The sequence below is a fragment of the Notothenia rossii genome, assembly GCF_949606895.1.
Source record: "Notothenia rossii genome assembly, chromosome: 3".
Lineage (NCBI taxonomy): Eukaryota > Metazoa > Chordata > Actinopteri > Perciformes > Nototheniidae > Notothenia > Notothenia rossii.
This window is the reverse complement of record NC_136901.1, coordinates 25,765,779-25,789,435: the sequence shown is the minus strand read 5'-3', so window position 1 is coordinate 25,789,435 and position 23,657 is coordinate 25,765,779. Positions and strand designations below refer to the sequence as shown.

At 41.4% G+C, this 23,657-nt stretch overlaps 1 protein-coding gene across 1 annotated transcript in view; it reads right to left on the bottom strand.

Annotated features, from left to right (window-relative positions):
• serpinh2 (serine (or cysteine) peptidase inhibitor, clade H, member 2) overlaps nucleotides 1-22,949 on the bottom strand; it is a gene marked incomplete at its 5' end in the record, with an annotated part of 48,719 nt that extends 25,770 nt beyond the window's left edge. The window contains 2 exon segments of the mRNA XM_079671133.1: nucleotides 21,176-21,253; nucleotides 22,932-22,949. Coding sequence (XP_079527259.1) covers nucleotides 21,176-21,253; nucleotides 22,932-22,949 — 96 coding nt within the window.
• Nucleotides 22,950-23,657: the final 708 nt, after the last annotated feature.

Genomic DNA, 23,657 nt, shown 5'->3' with positions numbered 1-23,657 from the left:
TGCAGGAAGTACAGTGATTATTTCCTTTGTGCAGACATCTTATTCACATCCAGAGACCAACCTTGCAGGACATCCCTGATTATAAAGCAACCTTTTAAGGAGATAACACCAATTTCTACTTTTTCTCTGCCCTCAATAACTCTCATCCTGCACTCACTGGCTTGATTTACGGTCGTCAAGGTAACCGCTGCATTATAAGCCTAATAGCTTGCACAGAACAATGCATGTCACATTTTTGACACATTTCTGTACGGCTCGCAGGGAAATCATTGTCATCATAATTGCGATTACATGTGTGTACCGCAGCATGAGTGTGTACCTGGGCACCGGGTATATTTATAATAAATGGTCCTGTTCTGACAGCCCGGACAAAGAGGGCAGAATATTATGCACCGTTCTGAAATCTGTTCTGTTTGTCACTTTCAAAGTCTCCTACTGTTTGCTGTTTTCCTCTTTGAAAGCGATTTATAAAAGAACACCTCCTTAACAATGTCCTACTCAGGCGGCAGGAAGCTGACACAGTAGCACAGGAGAAATGTTCTGAGCCACCAGGACTCTATGAGCTACAATGACACACACCAGTGAAACGGGATCATATTGCGACTTTGTAGGCGGGATGATAGCAGCACAGAGACATGGTAATAAACCGGGAAGGCTGTAGTCTTAGCTTTTGCAGAGTCCTTTTTGCATAATGAACAGTATAATTATTTCCTGTTCCTGTACTATATTGTGTCGGGTGTTAATCCGAACAGATGAGAGCTCAGGTGGACAGAAGGCAGTAAAGGCGGAGGGGCTGTTGCAGGGTTTAGTGTGCTGTGCCCTCAGCTTTAATGAAACAGGTGGATGCAGTGGAGGAAGAGGAGGGAGCTGTAATCTGGGAGGCTGTCTGCTTTATTACCCCACTGTCTTTTCATGAGGGCACCACACACACACAGGAAAAAGGGCAGAGAGAGACAGAACAAATCCGAATGTATGAAGTAGATGGGGGGGGGGGGAGGGAGGGGGAAGCAATCAGCCGCCTGGTTCTAATCATGTTCCTCTCTCTTCCCTTTTCACTGAAGCCCTGCTCCGCATTTGGAAGCATTAAGTTGCCTAAATTATTTCATAAGCATCTCGGCCTACACCACCAGCGAAGGCAGAATGCAAGGGAATGATGTACAAGGCCCTGATTAGACCTAATTATGAATCCTGATTAAGGCTTTTAATTAGTCGAGCCAGCACTTCAGCTGGAGAGGGCGGCAGAGATGGAGAAGACAGTGGGAGAGGAAAGGGGGAGGAGGGGGATTTGAAGTAAATTGGAAGAGGCTGTGGAGAAGGGCTGAGGTGAGGCGTAAAGTGATAAAGTGCCAAAGTAGGAATTTAAATATAATATTGGCATTATTGAATATTATTTGTAAAAGCAGGGAATAAGTGACACATGAATGCACGCAGCAACATCTGTAACACAAAGGAAAATAACTCTTTCTGTTTAAAAATGGTTGGCAAAGACTTATGAAAGACACTGATAGAAATATTACTTATAATCATAAAGCAGTTACTGGAAAGGGAAGTGCGACAGGTGGCTCAGTTCAATGTCAACGTGAATGAATGCAAAACGTGATATAATGGTACAGCTATATATTGATCAAATAGAGAAACTATTTATAACGGCGTACAAACAGTGGAAGCTAACCATTCTAATCTACAAAGAAGAGTTTAGCAGCATTAAATGGTGCCATTAAAAGACACACTATTAAGATACAGCTATTTCAAAATAGTAGCTCACTGCTGTATATTGAAAAGTGAAAAGGTTCATGTTTATTTGTATAACAGTCTATTTCAGCTGCTGGGTCTGTGTAAATCAATATAGTATAGCTTGAATAGAACATCGACCATATGCTAAAAACTACTAGCAGCTAATCCTACACACAGGGAACAGACAGATGTTTTCATTAGAAGATTTATTTCCTCAGGTCTTTTAATCAGTACTCTTTAGCGTGACCCCGCAGGTCCATCAGCTCTGGTAAGCTCATCGGAGGACAGGCCCATATGTTGAGTATGAGAAACATTTAAGATCTGTGCGTCTCATTGAAGGAAAGCAGGGAATGCTGATATTTCCCTCTGACTTTTCCAGCAGTGCTTGGCTCCATCCTTCTGATCTTCCTCAGCTGGAGAGCCCTGATTTGCCTCGGCGCTGTTGATCTTCACGTTTTGACAGATCCTCGTTACAAACATAACCTCTCAGTTGTTACGTTCTTCGCCTCTCATCTTCCTCCTTTCCTAGTGCATTTCCTTTGTTATGCTTCCCATCTGGCTTCTTTTTTTTTCTTTCTCAAAGTACTTCACACACTCTCCCTGTCTCTCTACCGCAGACCATTTGGCACAAACCTCATTTCTCCTCCTCTCATCCCTCGCTCTCACCTCAATTTTCGGCCGTTGCATAATTAATTAGCAGCACTGTTCACTATCAATGCAATTACTCCAGAGAATGGAGAAAGAGAGAACTGGAGTGAGAGGATAGAGGGGAAATAAAATGGGAGAACAGGGCCAAAATGGAGATGCCATGAAAAACATGGACTAAAAAGGAGGGGAGAGGGAAGGGGAGAGTGATTTTAGCCCTTAAAGGGATGGAGACAATATTGGCCAAAATGAGAGTGGTAATTCGAACAATGCGAAATCCATTCGGAGGCACAGGGATCCAGATGGAGACAAGACAGGCTTGGCTCAAAATGGCATACAAAAACATCCTCACAATGAGAGCAGAGATTTTAAGATTGTAAAATGCCGAGCTTACCACTGTTTACCTTGGGGCCAGGTGTTTAAGACACTACGTAGACTTGTGACTAAACATCTGAATATAAAATCTTCACGTCAGATTTATAGATCTGAGTCACTGTGAAAGTGTTTGCATGTGTGCAATGCAGACGCCCGTTCCCAGAATTATTTATGAATTGATGTCAACATTCCTCTGTTTAATCTTGTTTGGACAAAACCCAGACTCATTCCACTGTTGATCTGGCATTGGCCATGTAGATGGAATTACACACAGCCATATGCATCAGTATACTGTGTACTGTGATCCAGAACAGCCTACTAATAAGAATAATGATACATAACTGTGTCAGATTTGTCTTATTCTCATAATATTTTATAATTTGGGTGGGTAACCTGACCCTATATGCAACACATGCTGGAAATCTTGGAGAAAGAGATATTTATTCGCACAGCATGTTATAAAAACTGAGTTTAGGCTGTTGTTGAAAGCTATGATGTAATGAAAAAGCTTGCGGTTTCAAATAAGTGTCACACATGGCGCAAAGCATGCATGAAGGTATGCACGTTTCTAACAATAAATACCAGATTCTGTGCTGAAAAGTGTTTTTCTTCTGTCCAGAATCATCATTTGTACATCTGGCCCCTGTTATTTTCTATATCACAGTGACAGGCCCACAGGGAGGCTCTACAATTACAGGTCAAAACAAGGTGACATATTTGTTAGTGATTGACCCAGATAAGTACAGCAGTGTTTACTGGAAATGAGTTTTCTGCTGTTGTCTGGTTTGAAACAGGTCTATCAGCTGGTGTGTTGGGGGAGAAGGTATTTCAATTTACTAAACCCACAGTCTCACCTCTGGAAGATAACAAATTATTTATTGTGTCAACGGCAGTATTTCCCCTCTGTTCCATTCACTGCAGCCCCTTGTAAAAAGGAAGACTGAAAGTGAAAAATGCCAGTGTAGCCCCATGTTCCATTCCATGGGAACTTTCATCATTTACGTGCAAATGGCCTTTAGCAGAGATTTAGCCAAGACCAATTACTCACTCAGTGGCAACACAAAGCCAGTGCATTGGAGGATCGATGCCATTTGTCTGTCTTTAATTTGTAAGCCAGACATCATATTACTGTTGGGATGCTGCAGTCCAGTGTTCATGCGTGACTGAGGGATCTGGGGAGTGTGATGCATACGGAGAGGCTCACCAAACCACATCACCAACAGGGAGAAGATGTCCTCTCGCGCCTGACAACCCACAATTGACAGATGGACTAATACGACTTAATTCTTTCAGCCTGTAAATCTGTGTCCCGTTTTTAACTACTTAATTGCGAATCGAGGCATTGTAAATGGCATCATTGTACAGTATGCTATTCCTGGCGGCCCGCAGTATTTCATTTCCACACGCTCTATTGAACTGTCTATTCAAGCAATACAGATACCAATCTACTTCACATTAAAAAATAATAAACAGGATATGTTAAAAACATGTCAAGTAAAGAGAAAGATCGAGACACAGAAAGACGTTTCACTGTATTCTGTTTCCCTATTCATCTGCAGCCCATTCAGCTTCATTTGATCACAGTTTCTATGGCTTTCTATTAGAGGAATACAGGAGCAATTCTATGAGCATTAATGAGCGAGTCACATAAAAGGCCAGCAGAGTGGAAAGGAAAACAGTTTTAAAGGAATGTATTAAGACACACACACACACACACAAATAACCTGGAAGGTATTTCTAATTACAGGCAAATGTATTCATTGATATTGTTGCCACACTTCATCATTGGAGGATGTGTTTTGCATTGAATTTTTTTCTTCAGGGTTGTGTTAATTGTTTACTGTGGGCTAATTAAAGCCGCCTGTCATTAGCCACGATCTCTGCTCTCTGCAGATGGAGGCAATGGGGACAGACCCCGACTGAAGGGAGGACGGGGAACAAAAGAGGGGGAGATGGATGGAGATGCAAATGGAACCAACTACCGCTCACTCAATGAACAACAGTTAATAATCATGCAATGGTTTCACTTTGTTGTGTGCCAATTTTGTCCAAATTGTAGCTAACATTTGAAAAATTATTTTGGATGGAAACCCAACTACTCTATTTTTTTGGCCACCGCTTTGGTCTCTACTGACAACAACCTTTAGATTGATTTATTAACGTTTTATGCAGCCATGATCCTAAGAAAATATAATATAAAATTTTCTCTTCTTCTATTAATGCCACAGTAAAATATGAACATGTTTAGGATGGTTTGGCACTAGATTTCGTATGGAAATGGTTCCTATTGGTGATGCCGTAATATTTCCTCTACAGTCTGCGTGGAGGTTCACTTTTGTTGTTTTGAGTCAAATTTTACGACAGCTATTAAAGTAATTGCGATACAATTTAATAGAGATATTAACAGGATACATTGTAAACTGTTTGGGAATCTTTTACTTTTTCCTCTATTGCCAACAATCAAGTCAAATGTTTAATTTATTCACACAGCCTCAGTTGTATACTTTGAGCAAATATTCACTCGCAAATGATTTCCCATAAGGCATCAGTGTACTTTTAATAACAAAGCTGTATTTTTTATGGCGCAATTTACAGTCATAAACACCAGAGTCGTTAATTTATAAGTCTTGGAAATTGTATCTTATCTCCAAAATGAAGATTAGTGTTTGAATATATAGGAAGAAAGTGTATGTGGGAGTGCAAAATGTAACTTAGTGACAAACATCAAAGATCTGGCAGCATTTCAAAATGATGTGAGGTTTTAATTACTCGAGATACACAAAGAGTGATTGCAGTGGTTGTAATAGGGTGTGTAGGTGGTGTGCGTAGGGTTTTGTGTGTGTTTGTATGTTTGTGCATGTTGGCCTGTTTTCGTGGTTGACTGTGTGTTAAAGACAGAGCGAGCTTTGTGCGGGCTCGTGTCAATCACTGTTAGCTGGAGTGGATGTGTTTGTTAGTGCATGTCTTTCTCCATCACTGAGTGTCCATCCACATTAGATTCTATGGCAGGATTAAGTGCCACTGCTGAAGGAACATGGCGGCCAGGAGTGGTTATATCTTCATTTACCGCTGGCAGCTGGTGATTTGTCCCTGTGCACATCTCACTGGCCCGCGTGTGTGTTTTTATGCATGCATACACACGGAGTGAGGAGTAAATGGGGAGTGAAGAGATTCTCAAGTTGATCGACTGTGTGTACATCCCATGTAGCTATAGGTGTGTGAGAGAAACGGAGGAGAGATGGAGTGATAGTTCTTAAATGTGAGGAGAAGGCTAATCTCTATTGATGAGGGAGGGAAGATCACAGGTGAAGGTTGCTGATGATCAGTAGAAGGTAGACCTGGGTGCTACTCTAAAAAAAATCAAGGCAGGAGCCACTGGGGAATGGAACTTACAAATGAAACCAGATCAAATGAAGTACAGAGGGGCTTTATAAAAACAACTGTATGCTCACTTTTAGGTCCTGGTGCGGTTCAAGCTCCAAGAAACACTTCCCATGGTAAGTTATACGTTGCAACTTTATAACAGTTTTGGAAAAGTAGCTAATATATCCATACTTTTATAGACAAAGCTAATGAAACATCAGACCTTTTTTCCAGACATGACCAAGCTCATTTCCTACAGTTTTTGTACGGTTAAAACAAATGAGCTTTAGAGGTGCCATCTCTACCTGAATGACGTTTTTGTTTTCATTAAGACAGTCTTCCAGTCAAGTCTTCTCAAGGATCAGTTCAATAGTATCCCATATAAATTATTCATTGTTACTTTCTTTACACATGTCTGAGTCACAAAGTTTACGCAAATTACATTTTGCCAAAAATGTCAGCGTCATAACTCTGCATGAAAACCAAATGAAGATAGCGCATTCCTTCTATTTAGGTTTCCCCTTAGCTCCTGCTCAATTTGTTCTGTTAGGTCCTCATTCTCCATGAAACAACCAGACTGGTGAGCTTGCCTTATATCTGTCTTTATTTGACTGATAAATTATTAGATATTATTTGATTTGCTTGCCGTTTATTTAATTGCTCCTTCGCTATACCTATTAAACTATTTCAAATTGTTGTTCTCATTGTCTGTCAATGTTATCCTGTTAAGCTCTTTGTAACTTTGTTTGAAAAGCAAATCATAAATGAAATGTTTTATTATAAAAATCATTTAAAAAAAAAAATCATAATTACGCTTTGCCAAGCTGGCTGTATCTTTATATTCAGGCACACAGGCATGAAAGTGGTATTGATTTTCTCATATAACTCTTGGCAAGAAAGCAAATAAGCATGTATCAATATCTGTAACGGTGTGGATTAGTGCTTGAATACTGTGAAAATGCCCATTTCTGTTTGTACAAAATAATCATAGATATATTTAAGTTATTTTCCATCGTTCTGGATCTTAAAAAAATCTTTAGAACATTAGAAAGAGAGCCATTGGACTGGTGTCATTGTTGTGTCATAACAGATCTTATTTTTCCAGGACTGGTTATTATGTTGTTGTTTTGGGGTGAGGTATTCAACAAGACGAAACAAGTGTTCATACTGCTACAGGTGCTGCTGCTCTGCTGTGTGATAGTTTGCATATAAACCTTTAAGTGAAAAAAGAGAGAAACAGACGATTGTTTTTCAGCCATCTGCCAATTTAACAACCCCACGGCAAAAACAAACTGACTATATATAAAGTACAAAGGCATTAGACTCGCTGACGTGGGATATAAATTACACAGCTTGCAGCAGGTGAGCCAGCCCATGTTAATTTGGAGCCATCCATGCCTACCCGTGTATGTCCTTCCTCATCCAAGCTGACAATGCCAACTCCCGCCAGCACCTGCTTCCTCCCAGCTCCTGCCTGAACAAATAAAAACGCTTTCCTATCAGCATCGCGTTATGCTTGACTTTTTCTTTTAAGAAACCAATAATGGCAAGGAGCAGACACCGGGCTGAATTGTGAAAAAACGCATCTTAAAAAAAACAATTTCCTGTCAAAAAAGGAGTGTAAAGTGCATTGCACGACTTAAAAGCTAGATAAACTATGTGTGTTTATCCTCTACCGGTGCCAATCAGCTCTTGGTCTGGCTTTCGGCCCCCGGGGTCCTGGCCCATATGCCTGCCTGGTCTGCAAGTCCGGTCACACAGGTCGGGACCCTGCCAGCCTCACTGGGACTGTGTGTGTGAGAGTGTGTGTGAGAGTGTGTGTAAGAGTGTGTGTGTCCATCTGTTACAATTGCAGTACGTCATGTGACAGATCACCCCTCTCCTGGGGGAGAGACTGTGTTGCTCTGGTTACAAACCACAGATTGTGTGTGTTCCTGAACATGTACATCAGTAGTTTAAAGTAACTAAGTCCATTTACTCAACTACTGTACTTAAGAAAAATGTTGAAGGATTGTACTTCACTTGAGTATTCATATTGTTGAGTACTTTGTACTTCTACTTCACTACAATTCAGAGGTAAATCATGTACTTTTACTTCACTACATTTATGAAATGCCTTACCTAATAAATCATAATAGTAGTAATACCTAATGCTCTTCAGATTTGGATTAATGATGTGAAATATTATCAACCCTTAAATAAGAGTTACACCTGGAGTAAAGTTCATAAGCTACCCTGCAGTATACAAAGTAATTGAAACTAGCTGCACCTTTACCAGCTTTAACATCAATAATTATATATATATATATAATTATAAAATAAAAACATATAATATATATATAATTCAGAAAAGGGCCAATCTGAATAAAAATGGTTTATGCAAATGCTTTTTAACTTTAATTTAAGTAAGATTGGAATGCGGGACTTTTACTCGTAACAGAGTATTCCTAATCTCTGGTACTTCTACTTAAGTACAAGATCTGAGTACTTCTTCCACCTCTGGTACATGCTGTGTTTGCACCAGGCCCCATATCTCTGTCTTTATAAGCAATAAGCGTGTCTCGCCCCCTTACCACGAACACTCCTTTCAACACACCCTACCCCCCCTCCTACCAATGTGTGTATCCTGAACCAGATGGGGTGCCAGGGTCACCTCTGACCCCCCGCCGCACTATGACTGATGGGACAGCCCAGCCCTGTCACCCCCCTCTATTGTACCCTGATGGGCATCTGACACCTCTCGGACTCATTTATTAGGAACACCACCACCTCGCACCTGAGCTTCTTAATAAGTCTGCCAATCAGGGTTATCCTAGGCAATACATTCCTATAAGTCTTTATTGTTGCAAATGTATCAGGAGCATAATCAGTCATGTGTCATGTGGCACCTGAGCTTTTAATAATGCTGAACATCAATGCATTAGAAAGCAGCTGACCTGTAGTTAAAGGGTCGATTCACCCAAATAAGAAAACATTTTCTCTCTTACATCTAGTGGTGTAAAGTAGTTTTGGTTTTATTTACCCAGACTACACATTTGTCAAAGAGATTTCTGCCCCCAGTGTTTAATAAACTATTTATATGGACCTAAAAGCATTCGACACAGTAAGTTTGTTGTGTCTAAATAATCCACAAACCAAAAGCCAATTCTTTACTATGGGAAATGTTTCTTCAGTAAAGTAGAACTACAAAAAGTAGTTCCTTTGAAAATACTGTAGATTATTCATTTAGAAAGAGATGTTTATTTTGATGTCTTTAATGTAATCTTTCATATCTGTGAGCTACATGAATTCAACGTTATGTTGCTCTATTGTACCGTGCTGCAGTCACAGATCTTGAAAGGTTTGTATCTAAAACAGATATTAAGCTAAAATGACCTGTACCGGCAGAATTGAGAGAACATATGAGATTACCCTCTAACACCGTCTACAGACTCACAACACAGCTCTCTATGTATAAAGAGACCCTGTTGACACCTTTTACCAGACATAAATGCATTATAATCAAAAGGAATGCACTTCAGTCTGGGTTTGATAATTTATCCATGCATTTATTTTATAAATGTCTCTTCAAAGTGTCCTCTTTGTGTCTTCAGAGTGTCCTCTTTGTGTGAGACTTTTTGCAGGGATGAGAAGCGCTGCTATTTTTGCAGTGTAAAGTACATCAAGGCCATCAGGAGGTGGATGTTTGTCTCATGGAATCTGAGGGAATGCCTCATGCTAGCGCTCTGAGATAAATTAGCATACAGATTCAGCCGTGGCTGTTGTAAATCCATTTCTCTCCTCGCAGATCTGTTATAAACACCGTGTTTGGTTATGAGAACTATTTCTTTCCCTTGTGATGATTGCTTTTCCCCCAGTGTGGAAAAAAAACATTTTACTGTATTATGGGATTGATACAGCATGATTCAATATTAAGTGTAATGTGTTTTTTTTTGATGATCCAAATCAGTGTATCAGACTAGATTGAAATCATGTGGTTGCATGGGCCCACTGGCGTGCAAATCTCTTTAGGGCAGAGGTGATAAGCCCAAAAAGTTATTTCCTCCAAAATGCCAGGGAGGGTTGGAGGGGTCAATCTCCTAACAGAAAACATGATTACCTCTGACTTTTGAGAAAGAGATTACAGTTTCCATCCATTACAGAAGTGCAATTTCTAAAAAGTGTAATAGCCTCCATGTGGAAATATCCAGCACTGTGATTCCCTGGTGTACTACTCTTTGTTTTATGTTATAACAGTTGGAGTGATATGACAAGAAGCAATAGAATTACAATAACTGATGATATAAGACAAAGTGCATGTGGCACAAACTGTGTGGAAATATGCAAAAGCATGAACATGTCATAAAGGACAAAACAACATGTAAAGCCTTTTCTTTTTCAGAATTATTGGCACAATTCTTACTAGAGGCTCTGTCTGTAAAGGGCTTTTCAAGTCTTTAAAGTCTGCTTTATATTCATCTCATTCTGAAAACAGTAGGTAACAAATCAAGTTTTGAACTGGATTGAAAACATTGGGGAAAATCTCAATGAAAACAATCCAAAAAAGCTATTTTCCATCTGCCATCCCTTTACTTTGGAAAGATGTGCATATGCAACGGCAAAATAACTAGGGAAAAAAACATTTTGGGCTCTAAAGGTCAAATGTTGACTGTGAAGTGCTGTCCATACTCAAATGAGGCCCCTGGGGCCATGTTTTGAAGTGAGCGTTTAAAATGAGTACAGTGAATAGCACAACCAGTCACCTCTCACATTCTGAAGGTTACATTATTTAAAAAGGGCACTCTGGCCCAGAATAAAGGGCTTTCAGGACCGCGTGCCACATACAGGAGACGCATTCAGCCAAAGTGCACGACCACAACCAACCGCTCCGACTCCACCCGGAGGTGTCATTTCAGGAAGCTTCTTTCATTTGACCTTCTTCTGGTACACTTTGGTGGTGACATTTACATTTTTAGCATTGCTATGTATTTCAGAGCACATATTTAATACATTGAAGGTAAAGAATCCGCATCATATGAAATGCAAATGTAAACTGTACAATAATGAAAGCTACAAAATGGTCCTCTGTAACATATAATCTCGTATTACTGATTTCATGCTAATCAGCACTGATGGCAGTAAAATTGCTTTGCCGTATTATTTTCCTCACATCTGCAGGATAATCAGGTTTCTTTCCATATGTTTGATTTTCCCGTATTTGCACCGGCAGACCTTGGGACCTGGTATGATTAAGGAATCTAATCCACGTCTGTGTTTCACATGTTTCCGCAACATAAACAAAGTCAGTGTTTCAGTCTAATTTAATCCCAAGGATCATCTCTGGAGACGGCAGAAACATAATGGGTCTCATGCAGAGCAGCAAGATGAGCTTCCTTGAATTTGCAACCAAATTACTTTCAGGCTTTCATTAGGAATTACCACAGCAGCCTACAAATATATCCCTGTAAGATAAAAAGAAAGAAAGAGAAGGATTTATTTACGGAAGATATAAAAAGGCCCAAATTAATGAGATGCAGAATGAGATCCACATTTGATCATTTATCAAATTCTAAATTGTGCCATATTACAGATATGGCGCATGAGATTAAGAATAAAGACAACTGGTGCAATAATTACAAATCCTATGGCGGCCCGAGGTGACACAACTTCTGTGCAAAAAGCGTATTATTATGATGCTAAACAGACAGCTAATTCCACACAGATTAGTTTGAATGCCATGATCATTTCGATCTACAACCAAAATTAACCTTTCATTCAGGTTGTGTTAAATGAGTGCAATTGTAATCTCAGAATCAGACGCCTATGGTGAAGCACGGAAATTGTTGCCTCGGTGACAATCAACAGCATTGTTTGAAGCGGCCTGATTTGAATCTGAGGATTTGATTTTTTTTTTTAAAACATTTAAAATAAAGAATAGGTTAGAGGGCTGTTGTTCGATTAAAGTCGGAAAACTTGAGAGTGATACAACCAAATGTGACACCTGTTTCCTTCACCGCCAACCTAAAGCCCTTGAGGGTCCTCCACATCTGTTTAATACTTTTTTGCCTCAGTTGTTTTTGCTCCAGATTACTTTAACTACCTTCCTAAATGTTTGTTCAGTGCGATAGGGACACATAATTAAAGCAGACAATGGCTGTTGGCTCCCACTGTACTCCGGATGACCTCAACAATATATGTCCCTTTAAATATTCCACTGGCTGAAAGCATTGTTAGACAGCACCGCATTGATTAGTGATGTACTGTTTGTAAGCACAGAAAGGGCTGGCTGACTGCCAAATAAAGACGTTGTGTCACACATGTCATCAGGTCTGACACGCAAACAAATACAACGTGTGCCTACAAGCTCTGCTGCCCTATGTTATGTAAAGGGTATGACAAAATTAAATGTAGAATGTGACATAGGAAGGTTGTTAACGTGATCGACGCGGAAAGGCATTAACTAGTTACCATTTAACACTTGTGTTCTTGGTGGCAGGTGTTGGGGGTCAACAAGTGTAAACAGTTAAGTGTATTGCCTAAGTTAGGTTTGTTTGGTCTATTTGCATTATTAAATGCTAAGCTAAAAAGTAGCCTTTAACTTAGTTGCCTTTGTGGTCCACCTTATTTTCATGTTATTTAGCAACACTCTGGACTTGAGTCACATCGCTTCGACTTTAGAGTCAACTTGACAAAATCAGAAAATCAGAAATCAACATCAATGACTCGTGACATCACTTGACTTTATAATACTACCTTCCCTCCAAGCCTAACGTTCAAAATATGTGCCAAGAATACGTCCATCTCCTCATTTTAAAAATAAACCAACTTTAACACTATCGTTTCACTTTCAGGAAAAAACGTCAACAACCTATCATCTAGCTCTATCGACATATCAACATCTTAATTTGTCTAACCAAACATCTGCAAGGCTAAATACATTTCCATCCGCCTCAGCTGGAAACTACAGTTTGGACTGAAACTCGTATCAAGCTGCGTCTTCATGTTTTCACAACTTGTGGCAGTGCCAAATAAGAACAAGAAAAGACAGGTCCATCAACACAAGCCAACATCTCTGATTTATTGGGATGATGGATTGTGAAAACTCTATCCAATAAAGCTTGATTCTTTCAGCAGGAGAGAAGGAATCTTGCTGCAGACAACAGTGAAATGCACTGATTAATAATGCCATAAAACAGACCGGCTATTATAAAGCCACGGCTCACTGGTTATGAGGTATTGTCAACCTTAACAAAACAAATAGCAGACTTTCCTTTTATGATCTGACCCACAGAATGGAAAGTGTAGATGTGATCATATATGTACTGTTTATTTCGAAAGAGTACCAATATGCAGTACAGCAAACATTTCAGTTTTAGCTAGAATAAAATAAACATGTATTCCTGAAGCCAATGCAATTTCCAAGTAAAGGACAGCCTGTGGCTCAGGAGCAATAAGTGCTGCTGATACAGCCTGTAGTCAATCAGATGGAGGAATACACGGCGACTTGACTCATTGTTTGTATTCCAAAGACTTGCTATGGGAAATGCCCACTCTGAGGCTTGTTCTCATTCTGGGGCCATAAAACCATTGTTTGTCAGTGTTAGTCATCCTCCAGCCCTCTCTCCCTGACACTCACACCTTTCCCCAGTTTGCCCTCGTTCACTATCTTTCCATGTCTGCTTCTCCCAGGCGACCCCTCAAGTCCTCTTGATCCCAGACAAAGGTAGAGCTTTTGAATTGGCTTTGGGGGGGGGGGGGGGGGACTAAGGAAATGTAATGTATCTGTTTCAATCCAGGCAGCCTGTGGGAACAAATATTGACATGTAATTCTCCCCCCTCTCTGTCTGTGGCCGAGCCTTCACTTCCATTACAGCTGTGAGGGAGAGTGGGAGGGTGAGCGGGTGTCACCGGGGAAACCGACATGAATGATATATTTTTTGTTCTTTTTCTCCCGTTTCTTCTGTCCTCTTTTCTTCTGCGAGGCTACTGGGCTCTTGCTCACGTCCTGTAGTCGATCTCTCCGGTGAGAAAGTGAAGCCCTTTCCAACAAGGTAAATAACCATTAGTGGGTGAGTGAGTGGGAAAGAGGGGAGATGGCGAGGCAGAGGCAGCGAATGAAATACACAGAGCGAGAAAGACGGGGTGAAAGAGATGAAACTTGGAGAAGGTCATTTGTTGCTTTTTCAATATCCTCCAGCTCCCCTGTCCCACCTTTTATTTTATCCAAGTGCCTATTTGTCTTCGCCCGGATTGTGTCTTGACTACAGCGAGACAGCTTGGGCCTTTTTCTGCTATTCACGAGTTGCAATATAGGAGCATAATGGCTGCTTCTCACGAGGTTGTAAGATTTCTCATTACATCTCTTTATTTATCTTGCAAGCACAGAGACACAGAGGAATGAAGAGCCTATAAAATGGACGGATGTGAAGAGAAGGGCGATTTATTTGATTATTTAAGCACAATATCCTGTTGAAGGACGGGACGTATTCTGCGGTGGGTGGCAGTCATGTGACAGATCCAAGTTCTGCTGTGCTGCCTATCACACTTCGGGCTTGTTATTGATCACAGATGCTGCTGGATGCCTTGGTAGTTTCAACTCAGTTTGCCCTCTGTCTTGCCGTCTGCCTTTCTTCCTCTTGTGTCTGCGTCTCTCATCCTCTCTGTTTTGTCTCCCCTCCATCCTTATGCCTCTACCAAGCGCCCCACTTCTCATCTTCCTCCATCTGCCACCCCTCTCTGCAATCCCCTTCTGCTTGCCTTCCACTAACTCTGTCCCTTTGTCTATGACAGCCCTTTCTCCTGTCAGCCATGTCCTGCCCGCACCTCCTCCATCTCCCTGTGGAGTGTCCTTACGAGACACTTGTGGACGCGGCAGGGACTCACATGCTTGGAGGTTATGAAGGAGAGACAGTGAATCAAGTTCAGGGCTGTCCAAGTGTTTGCTCGACATCCGAGCACCCTTGCTCGTTTGTGGATTTCATGAATAATTGATTAAATAATGGAAAATGTAATGAGGGAGATGTTTTAAAATTCAAATTCAAATCAAACAACTAGCCATGGCAATCGGCCGCTCTTCAATAAGCAGATCTCTGCGGTGATTGGCTGCAGGACGCTGCTGCGTGACCAGTGTTCATTGAGGCGTGGAGGGAGGAGATTAATTCGAGGATATTTGAGGGAGTAGCAGACACACAGGTGAATTTGTGTGCACATAAAACTTGCCCAAGTTCAAATAAGTCAGCCTTGACATTTGTGTGTGGGCCGCTTCATCTTCGAGAGTAATTTCCAACCGTTCCTTTAGGTCTGCAAGGATCATGATGCATGTGTTAATACTCTGTGTGTGCCTGAGCATGTGAGGGAGAATCTCTGTGTCCTTGCCTTAAAAAATGGATTTGCATGTGTGTTCATGCAGTCCCAGTATGTGTTGTCTGTGCCTGCTTGTACCCAGCATGTCCATTAATGTCACGCTCCGGTGCCGCTGAGTGTGTGACATGAAGGATCAGACGCTGGCGTTCCGAGGATGGGAAGCCACATCGGGAAGCCGTGCCTTATGGGAAGTGCATGTCACACCCGTGTTCACTTGGTCTTTCCGCAGCGCCATCCTTCACTCTACTGCACTGCTTCTTTCATTTATCGTCCCCTCGCTCTTTTCCCACTTTCTACTACTTCCCCTTCCTCTGTCTTACCCAGTTTCTTTCCCCCTCCATCACTCACTCCATTATTTCACCTCTGCTCTGCATCACTCGCTCACACATTTCAGTCCCTCTCACCGACACTGCCACGGCACAAAGCAGGGATCATTAGTGGCTTAATGGAGGTAGCCATTTTCTGCAGGGGGGACTAAAAATGGCAACGAGCAGTATTCACCACTCATTTGCTCCTCTTAGTCTCCGTTTCTACCCTTCCCCTTTCTATCCTGCTATATCTTGTTGACTCTCTGCTTCCTCGCCCTATCTCCTTCTGTGGTGACGTTGACACCGAGTGCTGTGTGCACCAGAGTGCTCCACCTGTCTAATTTACACTGATATTGGCCTGGGTATCAGGTGTGTGTGTGTGTGTGTGTGTGTGTGTGTGTGTGTGTGTGTGTGTGTGTGTGTGTGTGTGTGTGTGTGTGTGTGTGTGTGTGTGTGTGTACACATGTGTTTTGACATGGGAACAACCATCACTGCCAAATAACCGCACCAGCGTACCATGGTGTGACACATCGACAGGAACCAACGCAGGTGGGATACACACGCATGAACTTAAAATAGTGTGTGTATGCGTGTGTGTGTGTGTGTGTGTGTGTGTGTGTGTGTATGTGTGTGTGTGTATGTGTGTGTTTTCCTTCATGTGAGAAACTTTCTGCCGGTTTATTTCGGGTGATAGTGTTGCATGGAGAGGTAGATGATGACACATAGCTGAGGCCTTATGGGAAAGAACAGGAAAATGTAATAACATCCCACACATTTATATATATAAACACACACACACACGCACGCACGCACGCACGCACGCACACACACACACACACACACACACACACACACACACACACACACACACACACAAGCCAAACCTGGTCATGTCAGCATTTTCAAATTGTGATCTTCACCTCGCCAAAATCTTTTGAAATACGCTGTGACTGCTACCAATTGGCTATGGGGCCTATAAGAAGTTACTTACATTACATAAAGCACAGCAAATAGTTTACAAGTAGGTAAATGTACTCTTAAATAAAGAAAAATGTCAAGAAAATATTAGAAAGTTGCGGTGACTTTGAAAAGATTATAATAATGCATTTATAAAATGATAAAGATTGTATTTTCAGAATATCGGCATATGTTGCAATAAGGACAGTAGCACTTCTACTGAACTACAGTTGGCATCATCAACCTTTATATAACAATAAAAGGTTATTCATGCTAAACTAGCTAAAGTATGTCTCAATTCTAAGTGTCTTCAACAATAATACAAAACAATACTAAAGTTGCTTGTTACATAAATAAAGTGGGTAGGGTGAGGCTACCCGTCTTCTTATTTCTTAGCAACTGGACAATTTCAAATATAAAATGTCCACAACAACACTATCGAAATATAGGAATACACACCAAGCCATTCTAGATATCCCATTCAAAGAAGAAACAATATCTTGATTGTTTTGCAGAGGAAACATTTCAAATCTAAAACATGTTAGAAGGTGTGATAAAGTAAGAACAGCTGCCTGTAATGTATTTCCTGTAATAATTGTCAGGTGGTTCTTGAGCAACGTTTGCACAATGAACCTTTGTGGGTAGTAAACAAGGAAAGCAGTTACTATTGATCTGGTGTTAAACCTTTGTCTCCCTCATCACAATGCTGCACACATCACCATGCTGATGAAGCACAATGATGCAGATGCCTCCATGCAGGGCACAAGGTCACGAAGAAAGCTTTCATGGGCATGATCATACAGTAATGTGAATCATATGCTAAAGACTTCACATTAAGCACAACAGTATGAGAGGATTTGTTCACCTCCGTCATTAAAACATCATATACTGTAAGTGGATATCTTTAGGAAGAATTGTAAAGACACCTGATGTTGATTACATCTAACATTTCTCACTGATCTGAATAAACACATTCACACATGACAATTCCTCCACTAATAGTGCACATATATATACACCAGGCACCAATTGTTGGTATTACATTTTCAGTGTTGGGCGCATTAATATGAATGAGGTCTGTCTGACATGCACACAAACACACACACTGCACTACACATGCATCATGCAGATTTACTGACTTGTGTGCACACACACCCATATTTAGAGACACGGGCATACACACACACATGTTGGCACAGTGTGTATAGCCTGACAAACTGCTACCCAGCTCACATCCCTTTATTTACCCGGCGATGTGCCCTGTGTCCTTCCCCGCCTCTCTTCCCTTCCATTCTTTTTCTTCCCCTCCTTTTATACGAGTCCACCCAACAGTTACCTCCTCCCCTATCACTGCCCGCTGCCACAAATCACAGCAGCAGAAACACTGAAAGGACAGAGGGAGATGGTGCAAAGAGAGAAACAGAGAAAGTTAAAAGGGAGGGGAGGGAATAGTGGGGGTCTCTCTTTCTTTCCCTCCAACAAAAGACCAGTGGGCATCCATCTCGGGCCTATCTGTTGACACAGGGCCACAGAATGAGCAGCCAGCTGGCTGGATCAACACGGATGAAAAATAGTAGAGACACAGCGACAACAACAACCGCAGCAGTGACAACTATGACAACAGTTGCTCCGATAAAACAACAAATATAAACAACGGAGATATCCACAGAAAAGGAACCACCAAGTGCAGGCAACACCAAGGGCGGCAGACAACAATAACAGCATCCAGCTAAAACTAAAACCCAAGACATCATCTAAGAGATGCACATTTTAAGCAAATAATTGAACCGATAGTCTGCCACCTTTATCTGTTAATCAGTAATAATTTATGAAACACTTTCATTAGAAAACAGTTTAAACTCAGCAAATGATATCTGTTCAATGGATAATCGGAGTCTGCAACACATTATAAGTGAGAACAAGAGTTATTTCAATGATAAAAGCAATTAACAAAACATAATGACTGAACTAATTCTCCTGTCTGATGGCGCAACTAAATCTCCAAAGATGAGAAAACAGAGAGCTGCACAACTTTCAGCTTCATTATAGGACATTAATTAAATCACACTAGACTTCTGTGTGCCTGGTTTTATCTAAAATAATCTGAAGACCTGATCTGCATGACGGAGTGATTGTTGTTCGAGTGGTTCACTGCAGCCAACGTATGCCCAGCTGCTGGAACATCTGCTCAGCTGTGAATACTGTCACTCCGATTGTATCTGTCCCTTTACTGACAACGCTTAAAATGCTTTTTACCTCAGAGAAAGAAAGTGTTGCTCAGACAGTTCTTCACTTTGGGTGTTCATTTTGTGGGAAGCATGTGTAATTAGAGTCCTGCTGTCGGCTCAGCTCTAACCCAGCAGCTGCTTCTGTATGAAATGCTGGTTTAGAGTTAGCATCAGATAGCTAAGACAAAAACAAAAACTGTGAACATTTCACAACATGCTTCAGAGTAGTTCAACAGGACTGTGAGTGAGTAGTGAGGCACGCTAAGATTCTTGTCTTCCTGGAGGGCAGGGAGGTGCGTTTGTTTTATAGCTTATGGGGCCCTTTATGGTGTTCACCAAACACACCTGTAAATACAAGGGGTTTCACCTGTAGCATAACCACATTGTCTTCAGCTTTATTAGTAAATATATGTTATATTATTAACAGCAATGAACAATTATTGGATTATTTATTGACATCTTTACGTCCTATTTCAAAATACTAACAAGTGAGCGTGGCCTGCTACATCCAAAACCGTAGCAACAGCGGGAAAAACATCCTCATCTTCCATCAGCACCTCCAGAAATTGCATGTGTGCTACAACTATTATTATTTTTGCCACCACTTTGGGTTTTACGTCGGTTAGTTATTTTCTTTTCCATTTTCCCATTCTCCCCCTCTCAACGTCTTTCTCTCGTCCATTTCACAGCTGCGGAGTGAACATCTGAAAATCCGAAATGTGCGAGGGGGCAAACGGCACCCCGTCATTTCTCTTCAACACCCGCTCATCTTCCCTCTCCATCTCGCCTCTTCCCCTCGTTCCTCGCAGCCATCAACCACAACAATCAGCCGAGATCTTCGCTGAGAGGGAGGGAGCAGAGAGCATGAAGAGGAGGAGGAGGAGTAGGAGGAGGAGGACAGAGGGAGGAATATTAATGGAATTGATGGTAAAGTGCAGCGGCTTGACATTTAAGGCTGAGACCGACTGGACTTCGTGGGTACCTGTGGCTCAGGAAAGGATTTGACTTGTATATATACACGGGTCACAAAATTGAAAAACGTATAAAGTACAAATCCCACTTCATGGCAGATTCTTCATTTATTGTTTTGACGCCAAATGTGAAAAAAAAGGAGGAACTACTAGTGAGGTGTGACTTCACTTCACTCAACCTTAGATTGTTTTAATTAAACCAAACTGAGATCTCAGCAGTTGGAATTTGAAAGCATGCCGAGACGAACAACGCAATAGATGGCAGACAAATATGCTCTCTATCAGCTGTGATAACATTTCTTTGTATTTACTAGTTTAATTGCCGAGATGGAGTCATGTGGAATTTAAATAAATTACTTTTTTAAGGACTGAACAGAAGGTACAGTAATTCCATCTAATAATATCCATTATTATTGTCCTTTGCAAAACCAGGAAGTAGCTCTCCACAATCAAAACACACAGTTGGGGACACAGCTTTCAGGATGACCTTTGTTTTGATTTATAAATAAGTGATTTAAATAACAACCTGTTCAAAACTTTAGTAAAATTATGTTATGGTAAGGGTATTCATAAGCGGTTTCTTTAATAAGCTTAAAGACACTAAAACTCTTTGTAAAAGTTCAAATCATTATGAATGCACCCTTTTAAATTACGCTTCACCATTTGATTAACTATTTAATGAAAATATTGATTGGTGCAACTTTAAAAATACATTTCCAGGTTTTTTGGAAATAGCTTCCCTTAAAAATATATAATTTTTTTTAACTCACTCGTGTTTTATATCTTCACTATGACGGTCAGGAATGATTACTTCAGAACTGCTGCTGTGACCAAGACATTGTTAAAAAAAGCTGAACGCAGTCTTTTGTATTTCAATGATTACATTTTGGCCATTCATGTGTATTGAGAAAAGCAATATCCCTCAGAGAGGAAGCTCCCTATTTCAGTGGAGCTGGACCAAACACTTCCAGTTCTTCCAGCTGGTGTTGGTGGAGACCGAGGTGGAGAGTGAGCGATGACGGAGCAAACAACAATCATTGGAGGAGTGAGAAATGGAGAGGGAGGACTGCGATAAGACATGGTGAGGGAGGCAGAGAGGCCAGAGCGGAGAGAAGTGACGAGAGCTGATCTCTATTGATCACCACAGACAGCTTCATTATCAGCACTTACTGGACACACGCTGAATTCACAACCACTTCCTCCTGTGTGTGGGTGGCTGTGTGCACGTGTGTATGTATGCAGAGTACATTACTTTTTTAATGAAGTCTGGTGAAGATTCCCAAGTTGACGGTATCAATCTGGTTATTGCGGGGCGACTCCAAAATCCAATCTATAAAGAGAGACAAATTATTTCAATGTGAAAACGTCTGAAAGACGGTAAGGTTTGTGTGTGTTTGTATGATAATGTGTACCTACCTGTGTACATTGTTGATGTGTCCCTGCAGTCCGCAGCAGCAACAACAGCAGCAGCAGCAGCAGCAGCAGCAGCAGCAGTCACAATGAATGTTTTCCGCGGCAGTACGTCCATGAATTAATGAGCGCGGATGTTGAGACATCTCTCTGAGAGCCGGAGAAAGAATTGAACGATCAAGGAGGATCGGGAGAGAATGAAAGGAGGAAGGAAAGAAAAAGAAAACAAAATGGTCTTTTGTGAGAAACAACAAAGCCTCAATGCTTTTGTGGGAATCATAATTGAATACAGTTTTCGAAGGCCAATATCAATATCAACTCGAGTACTTTACTTAAGTTTCTTCTGAGGTGAAGAAATGCATTAAAATGTGGGGAAATTGGCTCATTCTACAGAATTTCGATTACTCGATTTTCTCAAAATGTGGTACTTTTCTTGTCCAACCCATTCTGAGCATGAACACTTTGTTGATGTATTGTTATAACTAACCTGCCTAAATGATTAAAAGAAGCTTAGCTAACATTAACAGAGGCCATACTTGTACAAATTAGTACTTTTTAATCATGACAGTGAAGAAGCTAAATAAAATTCAGAATACATTTAATTATTTTCACCTTCCTACTCAAACTCAAAATTCCTTAAAAAAAGCTATTTAGTAGTAAAAGGGGAAAATACTAATATTTAAGTAAAAATAAAATGTTTAGAGAACTCATAAGAGTATTATTTCACTTATTAGTGATATTAGATATGACTATTTTCTATTTAGGTTAAGGATGTAAATACATCTTACACTATTTGTTACCAACTGGGCACCACAGTATGTTGTATGATATCCTCTATTGTTTTATGTTGTTGCTGCAGGTCTCCCTTGAAAAAGAGATCTATGATCTCAATGGGACCAATCTGGATAAATAAAGGTTACAAACAATATACAATAAAAACAAATATGTATGTACTCATATATTTGAGGAGCCAGTATTCAGTTGATAAAAAGGGCCAATATTGGATTGGTCCAGAACAAGGCTAACTCCAAGGACTGCCATGCACTACATTAGCTCTGCTTCTTATGGGTTTCCTGCAATACAACCAGGGAACATTGTCCACTCCACATCCAAGCATCTCATCAATGAGAGCACTATCTGAATGCATTGAATAGTCAATAGGATACAGCGGCAGATAATATGGCTGAGGGAAGGGAAACAGGGTATAATGCATGTTCACTTCAAATCTCCTTTTTCAGCCCCCCCTCTCATCCCCACACAGCCTTTGCCTCATATCTTCCTTTCATTACCTGGAGAGGAAGCAGCAGCGGCGGAGGGGGGGGGGGGGGGGGGGGGGGTTGAGATTGAAGGTAGTTAGTGCTCGCTGGAGTTAGAGGTGTGTGTGTGTTGGGGAAGTGAGGAGAGGAGGGAAGAAAGAATGAGCGAAGGCTGGCGAGGCGTTGCCTTGACAACGGGGAGCGAGGCCCTCGTTAGCCCAGCAGGTGCTAATAGGGATAACGAGGGGGGGCTGAGGGGGGAGCAGAGAGGGAGACCTTTACCTCTCCCAGCATCCTTTGCTACGGTACTCCTTCTGTCTGCTCCTCCTCCCCTCCTCTCACCCTCTCCTCCCGTCTCATGCTCCCCCTATTTCTTATTCTTCTTCTCTTGCCATCCAACTATTCCATTTTGAGCCTCTCTTTCCATTTCAGCTGCACCGGTTGCACTCATTTCAACAACTACCGGCCCCATTCCCCCCCCCCACCCCCTCCCTCTTTCTCTCGCCGTCTCTCCATTTCCACTTTTCTTCTCCAATCCATTTTTTTGCCTCTTTCTCTAAATCTCATCCTCTTCTCCAGCCCTCCATCCTGTCCTCCATCCATCCTTACAGTACTTCAAGACGGATAGAAAATAAAGTCCTCCAGCCGGCTCTCCAGATGGAGAAAAAACAGGAGCAGAGAGACAAGAAAATAAAAGCTATGGGGATTGAGAGGGCAAAAGAAAAGAAAAAAGGAAAGGGGTAGAGGCAGAGAGACGGAGAGAGGACATTCAAATCAATACTTGTGTTTGTCAGGTTGTATTTTTCTGCTACCTCGTCCTCCCCCTGTACTCTTCCTTTTCTGTATGTCTCTTGCTGACACACACACACACACACACACACACACACACACACACACACACACACACACACACACACACACACACACACACACACACACACACACACACACACACACACACACACACACACACACACACACACACACACACACACACACACTCGTGCTCTGGCTGTGAACCCAGCGGCCGCCGCCATTTCAGGTTGTTTTCTTGTCCTCAAAGCTCCT